The sequence below is a fragment of the Coregonus clupeaformis genome, chromosome 13, assembly GCF_020615455.1.
Source record: "Coregonus clupeaformis isolate EN_2021a chromosome 13, ASM2061545v1, whole genome shotgun sequence".
Taxonomy (NCBI): domain Eukaryota; kingdom Metazoa; phylum Chordata; class Actinopteri; order Salmoniformes; family Salmonidae; genus Coregonus; species Coregonus clupeaformis.
Window position 1 is genome coordinate 18,022,486 of NC_059204.1, and position 23,114 is coordinate 18,045,599.

The following is a 23,114-nucleotide window of genomic DNA, read 5'->3' on the forward strand; positions in this document are numbered from 1 at the left end:
AGAACCCGATGGTCACTCTGACAGAGCTCCAGAGTTCCTCTGTGGAGCTGTGAGAACCTTCCAGAAGGACAACCATCTCTGCAGCACTCCACCAATCAGGCCTTTATGTTAGAGTGGCCAGACGGAAGCCACTCCTCTGTAAAAGGCACATGACGGCCCGCTTGGAGTTTGCCAAAATGCACCACAAGTCTCTCAGACCATGAGAAACAAGATTCTCTGGTCTGATGAAACCAAGATTGAATTCTGGCCTGAATGCCAAGCGTCACGTCTGGAGGAAACCTGGCACCATCCCTACGGTGAAGCATGGTGGTGGCAGCATCATGCTGTGGGGATGTTTTTCAGTGGCAGGGACTGGGAGACTAGTCAGGATCGAGGGAAAGATGAACGGAGCAAAGTAAAGAGAGATCCTTGATGAAAACTTGCTCCAGAGCGCTCAGAACCTCAGACTGGGGCGAAGGTTCACCTTCCAACAGGACAACGACCCTAAGCACACAGCCAAGACAATGCAGGAGTGGCTTCGAGACAAGTCTCTGAATGTCCTTGAGTGGCCCAGCCAGAGCCTGGATTTGACCCCGATCTAACATCTCTAGAGAGACCTGAAAATAACTGTGCATCGACGGTCACCATCCAACCTGACAGAGCTTGAGAGGATCTGCAGAGATACAGGTGTGCCAAGCTTGTAGCGTCATACCCAAGAAGACTCAACTCTGTAATCGCTGCCAAAGGTGCTTCAACAAAGTACTGAGTAAAGGGTCTGAATACTTATGTAAATGTATTATTTCAGTTTTTAATTTTTAATCAATTTGCTAAAAATTCTAAAAACCTGTTTTTGCTTTGTCATTATGGGGTATTGTGTGTAGATAATGAGGTAAAGAAAACAATTTAATCAATTTTAGAATAAGGCTGTAAAGTAACAAAATGTGGAAAAAGTCAATGGGTCTGAATACTTTGCACTGTACTTACTACAGTAACAAACAGACATAATCTTATGTATCAAATGTATCTATAGTATGTCTTCAGAATTTGAACCAACGTAGGCTTACTATTCACACTTGGCTCCAAAGCTAACATCATCTTTGTTTGTCCATAATGACATGTTGGCGTATCCTCTTCCTAGCATCACTTTCACTTCAGCCTAAGTGCTGCTTTTACTAATTGAAACCAGAGTTTGTTAAGCAAATTTGCTGTGGGCTCAAGCAAGCAAATACTTCAGAGGAGGGTGAGATGAAAAAATGTGTCCCATTAGTTGCCATTGTTTTGTGACACTTGAACCAGACAATGAGTCTGCTCAATTTCAGAGATAATACTGCATTTACAACAAGTTTCCCAATGCTTTGAAAGTATAGGGAGCATTACTTTTTAACCTATACGAGTTTACCCACCAATTTTTTTTATCACAACATCACTGGTAGTAGGCTAAGTTTAACCTTCTTGATGGTCTTACTGCCACAGGGATATCAATGTTTTGTTCCAAAGATAATAGCTATGTGACCTGTTCTATAACCTTTGATGAGGGAACATTTCAATTTTCTAATCCATGAGTATCTTGAGCAAAGGTAATAATTGTGGCATCTGAACAGAATATTACGTTCAGTATTACGGTCCCTCGTGATCTGCTCCCGAGCTTTCAGCAAAACTAGCTCTGGGCCTGTGATGGCTCTACCATACAATCTACTACTGAATGCACAAGATGGCCTTGGCATTAACCCATAACAGTCTAAGCCCTGTCTAAGCCGGGGGACAGGGTGTGGGGGGGTCTACTAAGCTATATGGAATTGTTTTGAGAAGGTCATACCAAGGATCATTTAACTATTTGATTTAGATTAGTAAAAAAAAAATTTATTGAAGTATAATTTTTAGTATAAAAATGTAGTTGGCCTTACTGCTATTAACCCATACAAACGCATTGAAAAACAGATTTACTACATGGAACTACAGATATTCCCCCCAAACATCAAAGGGAAGTTTGTTCTGAAGTGTCTGAGAGATATAAGAAAGATCAGGAAAAAAAACGTACCCCTTATTTTTGGCACTAAATAGTCTACATACACTACCAGTCAGAAGTTTGGACACACCTACTCATTCAAGGGTTTTTCTTTATTTTTACTATTTTTTACATTGTAGAATAACAGTGAAGACATCAAAACTATGAAATAACACATATAGAATCATGTAGTAAACAAAAAAGTGTTAAACAAATCAAATAGCCACCCTTTGCCTTGATGACAGCTTTGCACACTCTTGGCATTCTCTCAACCAGCTTCATGAGGTAGTCACCTGGAATGAATTTAGTCCGCTGGCAGTTATTGTTGTTTGTCCCTCTTTAGTCACGGTATCAACATTTCGCCCTCAAAATTGAATTAATCTAAGATGAATCAAGAAATCTTTCAATAATTTTGAAATTTTGCTGAGTAAGTCTTAGTCGCACAATTTTACATCTAGCTAAGGTGTTTGGTGCAATATTTCTCAAGTAAAAGAAAAAAAGAAAACTAGTAGTGCACTCAATGCAGACAGTATCAAGTCAGCAGGACTGATTTCTGAGGACATGTCTACAACTTCATCAGCAAGGTGTCACAAACTATCGTAAATAAAGAACAATCTACACCATGTTTATCAGTTCCCAAAATCACTAGCTAGCTAATGTCCATCTCTGTGTTTGTCAATGAAGCTAGATAGTAGCTAGCAGACACATTGAGCATGCAGGCCACGTTAGCTAAATCAGCTTATCAAGTCAGTGGCAAAGTGTGTCGGTTCCATTTTGTTTACAACTTTTTCACTATCTATTACCGGTGTGTGTCTGTCTGGCAATGTTACATAGCGAATCATCTTACAAAACAGGTTGTGGCGGGACACAAGATGCTCGCGAATGGGTTTAGATTTTTGGCAGTTGGGATGCAAGTGCGCATCGTCTCAATTCTCATTTTGCCTGAAACAGTGGCAGACTCGAGTGATCACTATCAAACACATCAGCAAGTGGTCAGTCGATAAAGGGCTTAGGGGCCAAGTGTTCTTTTAACATAACATTGGCGATGTGTTGTCTTATGTAAACAAGTCTGAGGCGCTGCGTAATGTGGGCAGGTCTGTTTCATTGTCTGTAGGTTCTGCCGTACGTTTGGATAGAGCGCAATCAGCACAGCTGTTTCTCTGTGCATGACAATTCTCCCTAGGTGTTATCATCCTGTGTTAGTGGGCAAGTGGGCATGGCCAAAATCAAAACCCAACCCTCAAATATCCAAGGAATCTATGAACATAACAGCTTCCATAAATCTTGCAATTCTCTGTTTTGGAAGATACAATGACCAAAATGATGCTGTTTACCCTTTTTAGTCAATGTTTACACTAGAATCAATGTTTCTGACTAGTACTGTATCAATTCAACTGGCATTTTTCAACCAGATAAGTTTTTTTTTTAGTTCAGCTGCCCTTTAAGGAAGAGGGGGGGACAAAGGGACGGCTATAGAGAAGAGAGAATGGCATGCCATTACGAGTAAAAATAGCCATTTGTTTTCAAGAGTCTTTATGAAGCCATCAACAGTAGACATTTAGGGAGTGACAGGGAGTGAAACTAAAATCAACCACCCCAATAGGGACCAATATCACAGAGACTGAGAGTCCATCCTCAGCCAGCCTATTAGAGCTGTCTATTCCAAGTGCCAAGAACACGATGACTTCCATTTTTGTTGTTCCTGAGTCAATAAGCATAGTTCAGTCTCCTTTTAATTTACATTCAACACAGTGCTAGTTGCCAGAGCCTTGATAGAGTCCCTCAGCCATGTCACAGGTTCCTGCCAAGATGCTCACTTCACAACCTTTTTTTTGTGTAAAGATTTCCTACTGCCTAGCTATAGATATCGGTGAGCATCATATGCCAATAGCACCCAGGAGGAATTGGAGTACAGTCCTGTTTATGTGGATCATGGCAGATTGCTTCTCCACCAGTGGAGGCTGGTGGGAGGAGCTATAGGAGGATGGGCTCATTGTAATGGCTGGAATGGAATCAATGGAATGGAGTCAAACATGTGGTTTCCATATGTTTGATGTGCTTGATACCGTTCCATCAATTCTATTCCAGCCATTACAATGAGCCCGTCCTCCTATGGCTCCTCCCACCAGCCTCCTCTGTTCTCCACAGAATGTCCTCTTTGAAGCTGACTCCGCTGTCATGCGACGATGGATGCACTTTCATTCCGCCATATTTAACAAAACCCCTAGGGGAACCACCTTGATACGAGGCATCCATAACAATGTCTACTTATTGTGTTTGCAAGCTCCTTCCACATGGATGGATTCCACATGGATTCATTAATTACTTAATGGCTTAATGGCACTGTGCTAGCGGGGAGACAAATCCACAAATCCACAACACACATACAGTCCGTAAAACCAACCAAATCTAACCATGTCTACATTTAGTGGTTTTAATGTGATGTTGACAGTGTTATGGCCCAAAGTTGACCACTTGTTGACCACTTCTCATATCTTGCCCCAGGTTTTCCTATTTAATTTTTGAGTCCCAATACATACAATAAGTCAAAACAAGTCTACTGTACAGTTAGTCTGATTGATCTTCTCCCACCCACCTTGTCCCCAGCCATAGCTGTTTTAAAAATGAAAAGCACACACACACACCCCTGCTGTAGATAACCTGCTCAGCTAAAGGAATACAGAGCCCCCCAAACCTCCTGTGACACAGGAGGTGAATTAATAAGGAAAATAGAATAATTCAGGTTAGCAAGAAAGAGAGACAAAACACACTGACGGGAGAGAGGGATAAAGAAAAAAAGAGAACGTAAGAGATGGAGAGAGATGGAGAGTGTGTGTGCGAAGGAGAGGTGGGCATTGTGACGTTAGCTGTGGTCTGCACTCTGAACAGCAGCACAGCCGCACTTCAGTGACGTCCAGTGGACACGACCGTGTCAGTTACAGTGCTGGCTAGCAGGAAGGGAGGAGTGCATCCCTAAGTCAAGACAGCCCAGTGATAAGAGCGTCTGCTAAATGACTAAAATGTAAATGTAAATGTATATTTAGCTCTGGCCTTTTTAATTACTGTGGGTGGAAGAGGCAGAGTGATGGACAGAGTGAAGGGATTTAGAGGCGTCCTTATCCTGTATCCTGCTATTAATAACCCCTGACTCACACTGCCGGGAGATGACCTGCATTCTCTACAACACACAGATACAGGGAGAGAGGAGGAGAGGCTGTGAGGAGAGTGAGTGTGTGTGTGTGTGTGTGTGTGTGTGTGTGTGTGTGTGTGTGCGCGAGTGTGCACTGAGACACATGCATAATGCTCAAACATTGCCACACTAATACTCTCACACACTCACACACACACACAGTGCTGTATGTATGGACATTTGTATTGTCATAAGATGAGTCAAGGTTTGGATAACACATATACAGGTAAGTCATAGAGGGAACACTTTATGTAAGGACAAACTTTCAGGCTGCAGTGTGTGAGTGTGTAGAGATCTTGGCTTTCAAGGACAGTTGAAAGTTAATTTAGGAACAGGAGCCCCCTGAGAGGTGTGTGTGTGTGACGCACTGTTGCAAGGATGGGTCTGAGCTCGGGCACTGCCTTCTCTCTCTCTTACTCACTGGATATGAGCGTCTGCTAAATGATGTAAATGTAAATGTAAATACATACACACACAAACAGTTGCCTGAGAAATGTTGTTGGGATCACTCTGTACGGAGACACAATGCCTCAAAATCTGCACCACTGCAACTGACACACACCCAATCACAAAAATGTCCTCTCTTCAATACACACTCAACTCATTGACATATAGGTATGCCTATGGCTTCAAGAGATCCTCATATCATTATCACTGGGATCCTAGTTATGTGACATTATGTTCATTTTCCAATGAGATACGTCTCTGGGAGACTAGAACACTGAACAATGGAGCTGCCAGCAGTCTTTTCCATTAGTTTGATAAATATGCTTTAGAGAGAGGTACTCGTTCTCAATCTGAGGTTATGCTGAGTCTCTTTCTCGCTCCCACTTTCTCTCCCTCTTCCTGTCTCTGTCGTTCTGTCTCTTCCTCCCTCTGTGCAGTAGTGAAGCGGAGCTGAGCCTCTTCTCTCTCAGTATGACGTCAAAGCAAGGCTCCCCGACCCAGATCTTTCACCTCCACAGACAGCAGCTGCAGTAAGCTGCAGTAAAGCCCTCTACGCTCTTTCTCTCCCAGACTCACAGCTACGCTATGCATGTCAATACAGATCTACACCATGCTAACGCTAACATCTCCCATGATGATAACAAATGGGGGGGAAAGCTTTTCACTATAGACTAGCTGGCAGGGGGAGAAGAAAAAAAGCTCCAATAGGGTCTCAATTATAGATATGGAATAAACTGTATACAGTGCCTTCAGAAAATATTCATACCCCTTGACTTATTCTACATTTTGTTGTGTTACAGCCTAAATTCCAAATTGCTTAAAAACAAAAACAAAATCACCCATCTACACACATTACCCCATAATGACAAAGTGAAAACATGTTTTTAGACATTTTTGCACATTTATTGAAATTAAAATACAGAAATATCTAATTTACATAAGTATTCACACCCCTGAGTCAATACATGTTAGAATCACCTTTGGCAGCGATTATAGCTGCGAGTCTTTCTGGGTAAGTCTCTAAGAGCTTTGCACATCTGGATTGTACAATATTTGTCCATTATTATTTTTAAAATTCTTCAAGCAATTGGTTGTTGATCATTGCTAGACAGCAATTTCAATTTTCAAGCCGATTTTAGTCAAAACTGTAACTAGGCCAGTTGGGAACATTCAATGTCGTCTTGGAATGCAACTCCAGTATATATTTCGCCTTGTGTTTTAGGTTATTTGCCCGGCTGAAAGGTGAATTTCAAATCAAATCAAATTTGATTTGTCACATACGCCGAATGCTTGCTTACTTACAAGCCCTTAACCAACAATGTAGTTTTAAGAAAATAGAGTTAAGAAAATATTTACAAAATAAACTGAAGTCAAAAAATAAAAAAATAAAAAAAGGAACACAATAAAAAGACAATAATGAGGCTATATACAGGGGGTACCGGTACCGAGTCAATGTGCGGGGGTACATTGATAATTGGTAATTTGTACATGTAGGTAGGGGTAAAGTGACTATGCATAGGTAATAAACAGCGAGTAGCAGCAGCGTCAATGCAAATAGTCCAGGTGGCCATTTGATTAATTGTGCAGCAGTCTTATGGCTTGGGGGTAGAAGCTGTTAAGGAGCCTTTTGGACCTAGACTTGGCGCTCCGGTACCGCTTTTCGTGCGGTAGCAGAGAGAACAGTCTATGACTTGGGTGACTTGAGTCTTTGACAATTTTTGGGGCCTTCCTCTGACACCGCCTAGTATATAGGTCCTGGATGGCGGGAAGCTTGGCCCAAGCGATGTACTTGGCTGTACGCACTACTCTCTGTAGCGCCTTAAGGTCGGATGCCGAGCAGTTGCCATACCAGGCGGTGATGCATCCAGTCAGGATGCTCTCGATGGTGCAGCTGTAGAACTTTTTAAGGATCTGGGGTCCCATGCCAAATCTTTTCAGTCTCCTGAGGGGGAAAAGGCGTTGTCGTGCCCTCTTCACGACTTTCTTGGTGTGTTTGGACCATGAGAGTTTGTTGGTGATGTGGACACCAAGGAACTTGAAACTCTCGACCTGCTCCACTACAGCCCCATCGATGTGAATGGGGGCGTGTTCGGCCCTCCTTTTTCTGTAGTCTACAATCATCTCCTTTGTTTTGCTCACGTTGAGGGAGAAGTTGTTGTCCTGGCACCACACTGCCAGGTCTCTGACCTCCTCCCTATAGGCTGTCTTATCGTTGTCTGTGATCAGGCCTACCACCGTTGTGTCATCAGTAAACTTAATGATGGTGTTGGAGTCGTGCTTGGCCACGCAGTCGTGGGTGAACAGGGAGTACAGGAGGGGACTGAGCATGCAACCCTGGGGGGCCCCCGTGTTGAGGATCAGCATGGCAGATGTGTTGTTGCCTACCCTTACCACCTGGGGGTGGCCCGTCAGGAAGTCCAGGATCCAGTTGCCGAGGGAGGTGTTTAGTCCCAGGGTCCTTAGCTTAGTGATGAGCTTTGTGGGTACTATGGTGTTGAACGCTGAGCTGTAGTCAATGAGCAGCATTCTCACATAGGTGTTCCTTTTGTCCAGGTGGGAAAGGGCAGTGTGGAGTGCGATTGAGATTGCGTCATCTGTGGATCTGTTGGGGCGGTATGCGAATTGGAGTGGGTCTAGGGTTTCCGGGATGATAGTGTTGATGTGAGCCATGACCAGCCTTTCAAAGCACTTCATGGCTACCGACGTGAGTGCTACGGGGCGGTAGTCATTTAGGCAGGTTTCCTGTGGAGTGCAATAGAGATTGCATAATCTGTGGATCTGTTGGGGCGGTATGCAAATTGGAGTGGGTCTAGGGTTTCTGGGATAATGCTGTTGATGTGAGCCATGACCAGCCTTTCAAAGCACTTCATGGCTACAGACGTCAGTGCTACGGGTCGGTAGTCATTTAGGCAGGTTATCTTAGAGTCCTTGGGCACGGGGACTATGGTGGTCTGCTTGAAACATGTTGGTATTACAGACTCAGTCAGGGACATGTTGAAAATGTCAGTGAAGACACTTGCCAGTTGGTCAGCACATGCTCGGAGTACACGTCCTGGTAATCCGTCTGGCCCTGCGGCCTTGTGAATGTTGACCTGCTTAAAAGTCTTACTCACATCGGCTACGGAGAGCGTGATCACATAGTCATCCGGAACAGCTGGTGCTCTCATGCATGCTTCAGTGTTGCTTGCCTCGAAGCGAGCATAGAAGTGGTTTAGCCTCGTCTGGTAGGCTTGTGTCACTGGGCAGCTCGCGGCTGTGCTTCCCTTTGTAGTCTGTAATAGTTTTCCAAGCCCTGCCACATCCGACGAGCGTCAGAGCCAGTGTAGTACGATTCAATCTTAGTCCTGTATTGACTCTTTGCCTGTTTGATGGTTCGTCGGAGGGCATAGCGGGATTTCTTATAAGCGTCCGGGTTAGAGTCCCGTTCCTTGAAAGCGGCAGCTCTACCCTTTAGCTCAGTGCGGATGTTTCCTGTAATCCATGGCTTCTGGTTGGGGTATGTACGTACGGTCACTGTGGGGAGGACATCATCGATGCACTTATTGATGAAGCCAGTGACTGATGTGGTGTACTCCTCAATGCTGTCTGAAGAATCCCGGAACATGTTCCAGTCTGTGCTAGCAAAACAGTCCTGTAGCTTAGCATCTGCGTCATCTGACCACTTTTTTATTAACCGAGTCACTGGTGCTTCCTGCTTTAGTTTTTGCTTATAAGCAGGAATCAGGAGGATAGAGTTATGGTCAGATTTGCCTGACTGGTTGCATCACCGCCTGGTATGGCAACTGCTTGGCCTCCGACCGCAAGGCACTACAGAGGGTAGTGCGTACGGCCCAGTACATCACTGGGGCCAAGTTTCCTGCCATCCAGGACCTCTATACCAGGCGGTGTCAGAGGAAGGCCCTCAAAATTGTCAAAGACTCCAGCCACCCTAGTCATAGACTGTTCTCTCTGCTACCGCACGGCAAGCGGTACCGGAGTGCCAAGTCTAGGTCCAAAATACTTCTCAACAGCTTCTACCCCCAAGCCATAAGACTCCTGAACAGCTAATCATGGCTACCCGGACTATTTGCACTGCCCCCCCACCCCATCCTTTTTATGCTGCTACTACTCTGTTAATTATTTATGCATAGTCACTTTAACTCTACCCACATGTACATATTACTTCAACTACCTCAACTAGCCGGTGCCCCCGCACATTGACTCTGCACCGGTACCCCCCTGTATATATAGCCTCCCTACTGTTATTTTATTTTACTTCTGCTCTTTTTTTTCTCAACACTTTTTTTGTTGTTGTTTTATTTTTACCTTTTTTGTTAAAAATAAATGCACTGTTGGTTAAGGGCTGTAAGTAAGCATTTCACTGTAATGTCTGCACCTGTTGTATTCGGCGCATGTGACCAATAAAATTTGATTTGATTTGTATGACCTCCCTACAACGCCTGGGCATGCTCCTGATGAGGTGGCGGATGGTCTCCTGAGGGATCTCCTCCCAGACCTGGACTAAAGCATCTGCCAACTCCTGGACAGTCTGTGGTGCAACGTGGCGTTGGTGGATGGAGCGAGACATGATGTCCCAGATGTGCTCAATTGGATTCAGTTCTGGGGAACGGGCGGGCCAGTCCATAGCATCAATGCCTTCCTCTTGCAGGAACTGCTGACACACTCCAGCCACACGAGGTCTCTAGCATTGTCTTGCATTAGGAGGAACCCAGGGCCAACCGCACCAGCATATGGTCTCACAAGGGGTCTGAGGATCTCATCTCGGTACCTAATGGCAGTCAGGCTACCTCTGGCGAGCACATGGAGGGCTGTGCGGCCCCCCAAAGAAATGCCACCCCCACCATGACTGACCCACCGCCAAACCGGTCATGCTGGAGGATGTTGCAGGCAGCAGAACGTTCTCCACGGCGTCTCCAGACTCTGTCACGTCTGTCACATGTGCTCAGTGTGAACCTGCTTTCATCTGTGAAGAGCACAAGGCGCCAGTGGCGAATTTGCCAATCTTGGTGTTCTCTGACAAATGCCAAACGTCCTGTTGGGCTGTAAGCACAACCCCCACCTGTGGACGTCGGGCCCTCATACCACCCTCATGGAGTCTGTTTCTGACCGTTTGAGCAGACACATGCACATTTGTGGCCTGCTGGAGGTAATTTTGCAGGGCTCTGGCAGTGCTCCTCCTGCTCCTCCTTGCACAAAGGCGGAGGTAGCGGTCCTGCTGCTGGGTTGTTGCCCTCCTACGGCCTCCCTCCACGTCTCCTGATGTACTGGCCTGTCTCCTGGTAGCGCCTCCATGCTCTGGACACTACGCTGACAGACACAGCAAACCTTCTTGCCACAGCTCGCATTGATGTGCCATCCTGGATGAGCTGCACTACCTGAGCCACTTGTGTGGGTTGTAGACTCCGTCTCATGCTACCAATAGAGTGAAAGCACCGCCAGCATTCAAAAGTGACCAAAACATCAGCCAGGAAGCATAGGAACTGAGAAGTGGTCTGTGGTCACCACCTGCAGAACCACTCCTTTATTGGGGGTGTCTTGCTAATTGCCTATAATTTCCACCTGTTGTCTATTCCATTTGCACAACAGCATGTGAAATGTATTGTCAATCAGTGTTGCTTCCTAAGTGGACAGTTTGATTTCACAGAAGTGTGATTGACTTGGAGTTACATTGTGTTGTTTAAGTGTTCCCTTTATTTTTTTGAGCAGTGTAGAATTAACCCAGTGAAGGAGTTGTCAGCCAATAGATAAAAAAAACTGCAAGATATGAAGCTCCAACGCATTGTATCTGTTGTCGTCACTATAAAAAGCAATGCGCGTTTGTAAAATAGAATTCACAAAGAGAACTGTGTGAAAAGAGCCTCTCTCATCATCCCCATTCCTTCAGACCGATCTGGCTTCACTGTGTCGCACAAGCAGAGGGGAGACCTTATTGGCTGCTGATGAATGTGCCGGAGTCCCTCAGCCAATGAGGGCTACCCACCTCGTTACACACCCCTCTCGGCAAGGCAGTGACAGAGTATGTGAGCTAGCGAGAGAGAAAGAGAGAGGAAGAAAGAGAGAGAATTTCTATGAATGGAAACGCAGAGGAGGTGGACCAGCACAGATGGCAGGCATGGCAGCTTGGGACCGATGAGGCTGTTAGCATCTCTCTCTCGCTGTAGCACTGTCATCCCTATAATCCCATATAAAGAGACCATGCCTTACCTATGTCATGTATTTTTTTCACACACATAAAAACACACACACACACACGTGCATGCCCACACACCACTTAACCACAGACCCACCCACATTCTCTTCCTACACACACATACACATACAATGCTGTACACTCATACCAACGTACATGCCTCCCACCATACACCCTCAGGCCATCTACCCACTCCCTGTCCTCTCCACATTCAGATAGAATAGTATTTTTTATGAGCAAGTGGGTCCAACTGGCAAGAGGGTTTATTTGAGAGTTAGATTGTTGCGGAATAAAAGGATACCAGCGAGGAATAGAAAATGTGTTCAGTCAAAATAGATTTTGTACTGTGTTTTAAATGGAGTCATCTCAGCACTCAACATTAATGCATTGAATTGTAGTGGTTTCAGAATAATCGTGACTCTTTTGAAAAACCACCAGTGGTACAGTAGGCCCTATGTTTATCTCCAACTCGTTGTAAGCATGTGTCATCGGACGACCTCACTGCAGTACGTGTGTGGGTGTCAGAAAAGCTCTCTGCTTCTCTTGTCCAGCTCTCTACACATACACACCACCAACTTTAAACCCCAGAGAATATCCTGCTAACTGCTCTCTAGTAACACAGGAGTTACATAAGCACTGATAGTAGCGTTGTACGGCGTAAACTGGCTGTGCCAGATGCTTTTTGCCAAACTAGGCTACCTGTACAACTTCGCTCAGACCATTAGAGTCTAGTACACAAGACATCTGCAAGGAATAATCTTAATTTAGAATACAAAAATCTCCTCTGTAGCTCAGTTGGTAGAGCATGGCTCTTGCAACACAAGGATAGTGGTTTTGATTCCCAGGACCACCCATATTTAAAAAATGTATGCACGCATGACTGTAAGTCGCTTTGGATAAAAGCGTCTGCTAAATGGCATATTATTATTATTATTATTATTATTATTATTATTATTATTATTATTATTACATTAACCAGCATTTAGTCAAACAATCTGTGCCTGAGTTAATTTAATGGGCTGTAGTATCTGTAGTCCAGATAATCTAATTTTAGGCTTAAGATCAACTTTGACTTATTCTTAACTTCTCTATCTAAATTAGATTATTGTGCAGGTAAGGATAACCTGTGAGCTTGCTATTAAATGTTATTAATGTAGCTGCAGTTTCAACATGGCCTACATTTTAGAGGATGCTGTAAATGTTTTTACTTTGTATGAGTCTCTGCCAAAAAGATATCAACTTCCCTGATGATAATTTTTACAATTGACCCAATATGTTAAACAGGTATTGTAGCTATACTGGTTATAACTGGTTACCCACAATAAAATGGAATGGTGAATGTGTTTGGCACTTAGCACAAAGAGACATATAGCCTGTTATCTGAGATAAGTTAATTTGAGTATTCCTCTTATAGAGGAGCTAGGCCGAGTCACCTTGGTTACCCCCATATACAGTGCTTATTATACAGTTAAGTATTCATCCCCCTTGGATTTCTTCACATTTTATTGTGTTACAAAGTGGGATTAAAATGGATTTAATTGTCATTTTTTGTTAACGATCTACACAAAATACTGTGTAATGTCAAAGTGGAAGAAAAATTATATATTTATTTTTAAATTAATTTTAATAAAAAGCACTAATATATCTTGAGTCAATACATGTTAGAAACACCTTTGGCAGCGATTACAGCTGTGAGTCTTTTGGGGTAAGTCTCTAAGAGCTTTGCACACCTGGATTGTGAAATATTTGCCCATTATTCTTTTCAAAATTCAAGTTGGTTGTTGATCATTCACTGTTTTCTTGGTAAGCAACTCCAGTGTAGATTTGACCTTGTGTTTTAGGTTATTGTTCTGCTGAACGGTGAATTTGTCTCCCAGTGACTGGTGGAAAGCAGACTAAACCAGGTTTTCCTCTAGGATTTTGTCTGTGTTTAGCTTCATTCCGTTTCTTTTCATCCTAAAAAAAACTCCCCAGTCCTTGCTGATGACAAGCATACCCATGATGCAGACACCACCATACTTGAAAATATGGAAATTGGTACTCCGTGATGTGTTGGATTTGCCCCAAACATAACACTTTGTATTCAGGACAAAAAGTTAATTCCTTTGCCACATTTTTTTGCAGTATTACTTTAGTGCTTTGTTGCAAACAGGATGGATGTTTTGGAATATGTTTATTCTGTACAGGCTTCCTTCTTTTCACTCTGTCATTTAGGTTAGTTTTGTGGAGTAACTACAATGTTGTTGATCCATCCTCAGTGTTCTCCTATCACAGCCATTAATCTCTGTAACTGTTTTAAAGTCACCATTGGCCTCATGGTGAAATCCCTGAGCGGTTTCCTTCCTCTCCGTCAACTCAGTTAGGAAGGACGCCTGTATCTCTGTAGTGACTGGGTGTATTGATACACCACCCAAAGCCTAATTAAAAGCTTCACCATGCTCAAAATATTCAGTGTCTGCTTTTTTATTTATTTTTCATCTACCAATCGGTGCCCTTCTTTGCGAGGCATTGGAAAAGCTCCCTGGTCTTTTTGGTTGAATCTGTACTTGAAATTCACTACTCGACTGAGGAACCTTACAGATAATTGTATGTGGGGTACAGAGATGGGGCAGTCATTTAAAAATCATGTTAACCGCTGTTATTGCACACAGAGTAAGTTCATGCAACTTATTATGTGATTTGTTATGCACATTTTTACTCCTGGACTTTAGGCTTGCCATAACAAAGGGGGTGAATACTTTTATAAGCAAGACATTTTAGCTATAAAAAATATATAAATCAATTGTAAACATTTATAGTAATTTCTCTTCACTTTGTCACTCTTTTGTGTAGATAAGTGACAAAAAAAATCACTATTAAATCCATTTCCATCCCACTTTGTAAATCAACAAAATGTGAAAAGATCAAAGGTTGGGTGAATACTTATGATAGGCACTGTAAAGGCGTCCGCATTTGTGACTTCAGTGAGGTTTTTTTCTACCTTAGGTAGATGTAAAATTGTGCCACAAAGATCTCCTCGGCAAAAACGTCAAAATGAATGACATATTTCTTGAGTTATTTTAGATTAATTCTGACTATTTTGAGGAAGTGTATACTGGCTACGGCGTCTCAGAATGGACAAACAGTACTATTGCCTATTTCTTCTCAGCTTTCAAGCAGTCTTTTAAGGGAGTATGCGAGCACACTCGTTCGGTTAGGCTAGCCGAGTTCGGCTAGGCGCCAGCCGAACTGAAGCATGCTGACGCCTTAAGAGGTGGCCTGGTTACTGGGGTTACCCTCATGTAGAGCAGCCTGTCATTGGACAGTCCTTGTGTGAGAATGTTCCACTTTCCCCTCACTGCCTGTTGAGCTGCTGCACACCTAAAAGGGTTATTCGGCTGTCCCCATAGGAGAACCCTTTGAAGAACCCATTTTGGTTCCAGGTAGAACTCTTTTGGGTTCCATGTAGAACCTTTTCCACAGAGGGTTCTACATGGAACCAAAATGGGTTCTACCTGGAACCAAAAAGGGTTCTGCCTGGAACCAAAAAAGGGTTCTCCAATGGGGACAGCCGAAGAACCCTTTTGGAACCTTTTTTTCCTAAGAGTGTGCTTCTCCACTTCCTTAGATAAGGGAAGAGCTTATCCCTCCCTCCTCCCTCCCTCCTTTCTCTCTTCCTCTATCCCTTTATCCTCACCCCCTGCTTTGTCTCTGGGGCTATATTGGCTATGTATGGCCACCCCCTGCTGCAAATGCACACACACACACACACAATTCCTGTAGACATCAGAGGTAGACCGTGGGCACTCACTCCGCCTGCCCGATGAACCGCTGTACCTGTTACCTCCAGGCAGTGCCGTTGTCATGACAACCCCATCATCAGTTGTCAACACACTGAGTGCTTCAGGTTACCATGGGTACAGGAGCTCAGAGCCACAATGGCGTATAACCTGCCCAGATTAAGGCAGCACCTGGCCCAAGGTCACTTAACCGCAGCATCGCATTAGTGGAAACCAAGACTGTTTTCAGGGCAGACCTGGTTGTAGCTAGATATGTTTGAGTCTGCTAGTCAAAACCGGCAGTAAACCCCCCCCACTCCATGCTGCCTCAGGCCCCCAGGGTGCACCTGAACACATAGCTCCGCTACACTGTGTCAGTGCTGAGCAGTTCTATTTCCAGACGGGGAAAGCATTGGCATCAGTGCTCTTAGGGTGAGTAGGAATCAGGGCTAGGGACCAGATTCAATCAGATCGCTTTTTGTCCTCTATGTATGTTTTAAAGGCAAAGTTAATGGAGACAATAAAGGCAATGTTCGTGGAGACCATATTTACTGTAAATGCTGCATATGTTGGCTCAATCCAAAATTACCTTTAAATGTCAATCTCGATTTAAAAAAATTATAATAACATAATTCCCCTTTGACATTATGGGGTATTGTGTGTAGATCAGTGACACAAAATCTAAATTGTATCCCTTTTAAATTCAGTCTGTAATACAACAACATGTGGAAAACGCCAAGGGGTGGGATTACTTTCTGAAGGCACCTAGAGCAGGGGTAGGCAACTAGATTCAGCCGCGGGCCGATTTTTGTCGGAGTCGATGGTCGGGGGTCGGAACATAATTATAATAATTTGTACACTGCAATTTGACCCAAACTAAGCCCAAAAAGAGATTGTATTTGAAAATAACAATAATTTCATACCTTGATTACATTGAGACACAATCACATATGTCTCTTTTTTATTTGTGGGAATACTTGGGAACAGATTTCATAAATGTTTTGATGAATTCCTGGTGATTTTCGAGTCTTTTTTTTAAGCAAAAGTAAAATCTTAGTAAAAACTGTGGGAGGGCCAAAAAATTTAAATCACTGGCCGGTTTTGGCCGACCACTGACCTAGAGAGTACCCAGATGTAGAAATGTGAATATTACGCTTCCGATTTCCCTCTAATTGTGGCCATTGCATGGTTTTGAATGTTACAAAAAAATATGACTGGTCACCAAGCCACAGTTCCATCGAGGAGGTTTGAGCGCAATAGTAGCTTCATGGGTCGTTCTACGAAATGAGTGCCTTTTGCATCCCTTTGATATATTTTTGTGTGTGTATTTTACCCCCTTTTTCTCCCCAATTTCAATCTTGTCTCATCGCTGCAACTCCCCAACTGGCTCGGGAGGCGAAGGTTGAGTCATGCGTCCTCTGAAACATGACCTGCCAAACCACGCTTCTTAACAGCCGCCCGCTTAACCCGGAAGCCAGCCGCACCAATGTGTCGGAGGAAACACCGTTCACCTGACGACCGAGGTCAGCCTGAAGGCGCCCGGCCCGCCACAAGGAGTCGCTAGAGTGCGATGAGCCAAGTAAAGCCCCCCCCCAACATTTCTCCAAGTTTTCACATTATTATTTATTTCTTATGATTAATAATACATTTTAAGATAAAAAACTAAACAAAAAAACCTGTCCCTCATTTTAAGGTCAACCCTGTTACGTGAACTGAACTCTCATTTTAATATGGTGAAACTTTTTCTTTTAAAAACAAAAAATTCAAAAGAAACATTGAACATCTAATAGTCTAATTATCAGCAGGTAATTAGACTATTAGATGTTCAATGTTTCTTTTGAATTTTTTGTTTTTAAAAGGAAAAGTTTCACCATATTAAAATGAGAGTAGAGCTGGTTCTACTCTTTTTGGCAATTTTCTGTTGTTTTGTGGTGGAAACCTGAGCGGGTCAAGCATAACACGTCAACCCCTTTACCCATAAAATGTTTTCACAATTTCAATGTTTTTGTGAACCTTGCATTCAATTTCCCCTCCCTATTACACACAACAAGCTTCCATTCCCCCTGCCACAAGGGGATTTATGACTGATTTAAGATTAAATCGTCAACCCTGTTAATTTATTTGGCGCTTAATAGGCACTTACTATAGTATTATTTATTTTGTACCTCTTGAGATGGGAAAACTTGTTTTTTATTAAGTTGAACATGTGCTCTTTATGACACAAAGCTACACTCTTCAAACGGCACCTAATTGTTGAAACGACCCAGCTACTTACTGATTGACGCAGAATCACTCAATGGATTTTCCCCCCGACAGGGACATAGATTGAGTTTAGACAAACAGATCTATACTGGCACATCTGGAGAGGGAGAGTGTTTGTCAGACACTTCTCATCTGATTTGTTGCTTTTCTTTTCTTATTTGGGTTGAGGGGACCAGGACCATTGGAACAACAGAAAGATGACATATTGTATAAGGAGCTTCTAAATTAATGTGGTATTTCACATTTCAAGTAGTTTCTTTGTCTTTTGTTGTTTTCTCATCAGTCAAGTAAGGATTTCACAATGGTTGTATACAGTCTTTAAAAAGCATTGTACTTTTAGCAGTGATAGTCAATATAACAACGCTTCAAATGGGATTTTTCCACTAGGTCTCTGAGCCAAGTTGCTATGGGGATTAGCCCCAATGTGACACCTGTGGTATAGGAATCACGTTAGGACTAGTTCAATATTTTGATTGCAATATAAGATTGAATTTAAACAGTTTGACATTGCATTTGAATCAATCCAGGGGCTTCACCCTTGTTAGCTCACCAAGAAAGGGCTACTGTATGGAACTAGATTTTCCCCTATGTAAACATATTAAATCTCCCGTGGTATCTACTGTTGATACAATGGAACAACATGAGAGCTCTGCCAGGCTCAAGTGCGAGGACTAGATTTCATAATACACTCAACGCTTGGTAGAGTGCCTATACACAACTAAAAGAGCCGTAATGGAGTGGTGGCAGAACAATGCTCAGGATCCCCCAAAAGTGTTAGGAAACTCCCCCATTTTGGATCCCAAAGGGTGGCTGGGTCACTTATCCCTCAGAAAAAAAATAGGTTACGAAACAAGCATTTGTTTCATCATGGCAGCTTTTCTACTCTGCTGAACTGATTAATGACTGATCAAAAAGCCTGGGCGGCCAAACTGATAGTAATTACATGAGAGCCGTTGATTATGACAGTGTTCAGTCAGTGGAGCGATTGGAACGTGGATAATGAACAGGCCTGTCTCAGGCCAAAGTACAGACAGACAGATTTCCACTCTGGGATTGGTTAAAGCTGGTCGATGGAGGGAATTATTTCAGACAGTCAAATGAATTGATATATGAGGTAGGCCTAATCATTAAAGTGAGAGCTGATCATTGAGGACTGTAGGCCTATAGGCTAGTCTCATTGGAGTATGATAGCTCAAGGAAGCTTGATGGGGACGTTACAGCCACAACCTACCACACTCCATCTTTCTCTCCATCAGTCTCTCTCAATCTCTATGGTATATGACTGTTATATCGGGTTGCTATAATCACCCTATACCTCCTTCCCTCTATTCCTCCCATGCTTTGATCTCTCTTCCTTCCTGTTATAACCCCTCCATTTCCCTTTTTTTCTCTCTCTCCTACAGTAACTGCCCCTTCTCCCTGGCGGCTGCCCTGGCGCGGGCTACAGCAGACAGTGTTCTGCAGAGTGACCTCTCCATCTACCACATCCAGAAGACTGTTGAGGATGGAGTAGACCCTTTCCCCCGTGAGTCCCCTGTCAGCCCGCGCCTGACATGCAAAATCAGGTCATGTACTGACCTAGCTAGGCTACTGTATGGACAGAGTTACTTTTTATACAATATATTAGCTTAAATTCAAAGTCTTTGTCAGTTCAGGTGTTGTTTCAGTCAACACCATGGACAAATGAGAAAATCACCATTTGCTACACTCAGCTAATAATTAGCATTAAAACAGTTGCGCTTCCTGGCTCACTTTTTTTATACCACAGTTTGATGTCATCCACTGTCACTTAGAATTCCCTTTACTTTGTTAGTGACAAAATAAAGCACTGTGTGGAGCGAACAAGCGAGAGCAGAGGTCTTTTAGAAGAGAAGGGAACAGCAGTCTGAATAACCCTGCAGCACTCCTCCTTTAAGATCTCTGTGTTTTTGTCAGGGAGAGAGAGAGGCAGAAAGAGAACGCAGGGGAAATATAATATAATATAATATATATATATATATAATTTTGGCTCAGGTAATTTGTGTGACGAGGTTGCTGTCTTGGAGGGTGGGTTGGTGAAAGCCATGGTGAGAGTGGGTAAGAGGTGGTAAGAATGGAGGATACCAGTCAGCCCGGCCGTTTAGGCCCAAGGCAGAGGAGACCCACACAGACAAACACACACACGCAGAGCTCATACTGCTCCCTGACAGGGCTCTGAGATGGGATGGGAGGTTACATTTAAATACAGAGCCTGAGGAGTTAGGGAGAGGAGGAGAGGAAGCAGAGAAAGGGAAGAAAGGAGAGTGAGGAGTGGAGGGTGGAAAGAGCAAGTCCTTAGTTCCACAAAGTGGAGCAGAGAATTCACTCAACAGGACGTCGTCCAGATATTCATTACAGTGGGCATGGGGCTATGGAATCTTAAGGCTCTTACGATGAATCTACAGGACTCTATAGGAAGCATCAGAGCTTCTCAAGACGAGTCAGTACCCATACTATCCTGTAAGTTACTAATGAACATTTAGTGAACCCTTCGCAACGAAGAGCCCGTCCTCTCCAGTTAAAGTACCACCAACCTCCTGTGATGGGAACATCACATATTAAGACGTTTTAAAACATACAGAAATAACAAACATCCACATTGAAGCTCAACTGAATGTTTGATGAGTTCCGTTCTAATGCGGCAGGTAGTTTAGTGGTTCCTGCATTGGCCCAATAGCCGAAAGATCGCTGGGTCGAATACCCTAGCCGACAAGGTGAAAAATCTGTCGATGTGCCCTTGAGCAAGGTACTTAACCCTAATTTGCTCCAGGGGCGTCGTACTACTATGGCTGACCTTGTAAAACAACACATTTCATAATATACAGTACCAGTCAAAAGTTTGGACACACCTACTCATTCATTTTACTATTTTCTACATTGTAGAATAATAGTGAAGACATCAAAACTACAAAATAACACATATGGAATCATGTAGTAACCAAAAAAGTGTTAAACAAATCAAAATATATTTTATATTTGAGATTCTTCAAATAGCCACCCTTTGCGTTGATGACAGCTTTGCACACACTTGGCATTCTCTCAACCAGCTTCACTTGGAATGCTTTTCCAACAGTCTTGAAGGAGCTCCCACATATGCTGAGCACTTGTTGGCTGCTTTTACTTCACTCTGCCGTCCGACTCATCCCAAAACATCTCAATTGGGTTGAGGTCGGGGGATTGTGGAGGCCAGGTCATCTGATGCAGCACTCCATCACTCTCCTTCTTGGTAAAATAGCCCTTACACAGCCTGGAGGTGTGTTGGGTCATTGTCCTGTTGAAAAACAAATGATAGTCCCACTAAGCCCAAACCAGATGGGATGGCGTATCGCTGCAGAATGCTGTGGTAGCCATGCTTGTTAAGTGTGCCTTGAATTCTAAATAATTAACAGACAGTTTTAAGGACATTACATCAAAGTTGGATCAGCCTGTAGTGTGGTTTTCCACTTTAATTTTGAGGGTGACTCCAAATCCAGACCTCCATGGGTTGATAAATTTGATTTCCATTGATAATTTTTGTGTGATTTTGTTGTCAGCACATTCAACTATGTAAAGAAAAAAGTATTTAAAAAGATTATTTCATTCATTCAGATCTAGGATGTGTTATTTTAGTGTTCCCTTAATTTGTTTGAGCATTGTATATACTCTATATACACTGAGTGTAGAAAACATTAAGAACACCTTCCTAATATTGAGTTGCACCCCCTTTTGCCCTCAGAACAGCCTCAATTCGTCAGGGCATGGACTCTACAAGGTGTCGAAAGCGTTCCACAGGGATGCTGGCCCATATTGACTCCAATGTTTCCCACAGTTGTCTCAAGTTGGCTGGATGTCCGTTGGGTGGTGGACCATTGATACACACAGGAAACTGTTGAGTGTGAAAAACTCAGCAGCATTACATTTAACAATATAATCATAGTGTGAATCCTCACAGGCAAACCAAAGATAGGGGAGAGAGACATGAGAGGGCAGGCGTGCAGACAATAGGTGACCAACTCCCATGAAATCTGGTAGGAGCGCAGTCTGCAGGACACAGACGGAGACGGTGTGGAAGAGAAAATGTCAGCCGTCCCCTTCGGGAAACCCAGCCGGAGAGATCACTTCATCATGACATCCTCTTTTCCCCTCCTCCCTCCATCTCTCTCTCCTTTGCCCCAGCCCCCAACCCATTCGCCAGATGGCCTTTCTTGCCCACTTGTCCTTAATTCCACTGGAACCATCTTCTCTGTTCCTTTGAGCTGTTTCCCCTTGTATTCCCCGTGTAAGGCCTCAATGTTAACTTACATGAGTGGCTTTGGGTTCAAGTGTGACAGAGCTCTAGTATGGAAAACAGGGGTCCCAGACTACTGGGTCAATTGGGACTGACTGCACACAAATGTGTGTGTGTGAGTATGTGTGTATGATTGTGTGCACATGCATGTGTGTGTGTGTGAGAGAGCGAGAGAGCACGCATTTGGGCATAGGAGCACACTGCTATGCCTTTCTTTGGTTGCATGTGAGACTACATGCGTGTATATTATTTTGCACATTATTTTCATGTGAGTAAATGTGAATATATGCATCTGTAGGCCATTTTTTTCACCAGTGCACTAATGCATGCATGTATAGTGTATACTGTACTGTATGTGTGTGAGCCTGTGGTCTGATCACATGCCATTTGTGTGTTTGTGCATGCGTGTCCTCTTTTAGAGATTGAGTCAGTGGCCTTTTCCCGGCTCATCTTCAACAAACTGTGTGAAACATGCTGCCTGTGGCTGAAAGACTTCCCTTACCGCCGCCGGCCTCAGCCCTACTACGAGACCTCCATCCACGCCATCAAAAACATGCGCCGTAAGATGGAGGACAAACACATCGTCATCCCCGACTTCAACACTCTCTTCAACATACAGGTAAGCATGAACAGAGTAGTCCTTAACCACAGGTCTAGGATCAGTTCAACATACAGGTACGCATGACTCCAGCATGTCTCTACGTTGATGAGGAGAGAAGATTTCAATCACAGATCTAGGATCAGATTACCCTTCAGTTCTAACCATAACCATTAGGGGGGGTGTGGACTCGACTCTTTAAATTCAATTACCATTGAAGGGGCATTTCTGATAAAGCATAAGAAGAAGGGGTGGGAAAGGAGGGCTCTAGCACTACTATAGTTCTGCCCTATGGCTTCTCCCTAGTGGCCTTAAAAGTGCTTACTCTAAAAGAACTCGCTGGAAACCCCAAGACACACAGCGTATGGAATCCTAATGAGCACAAAATCAATACCTTGTT

The 23,114-nt window shown here is 43.5% G+C and overlaps 1 protein-coding gene across 1 annotated transcript in view; it reads left to right on the top strand.

Annotated features, from left to right (window-relative positions):
* LOC121579387 (protein phosphatase 1E) overlaps positions 1-23,114 on the top strand; it is an 81,765-nt gene that overhangs the window by 50,191 nt on the left and 8,460 nt on the right. The window contains exons 2-3 of the mRNA XM_041893952.2: positions 19,235-19,356; positions 22,536-22,735. Coding sequence (XP_041749886.1) covers positions 19,235-19,356; positions 22,536-22,735 — 322 coding nt within the window. The remainder of the gene's footprint in view (positions 1-19,234; positions 19,357-22,535; positions 22,736-23,114) is intronic.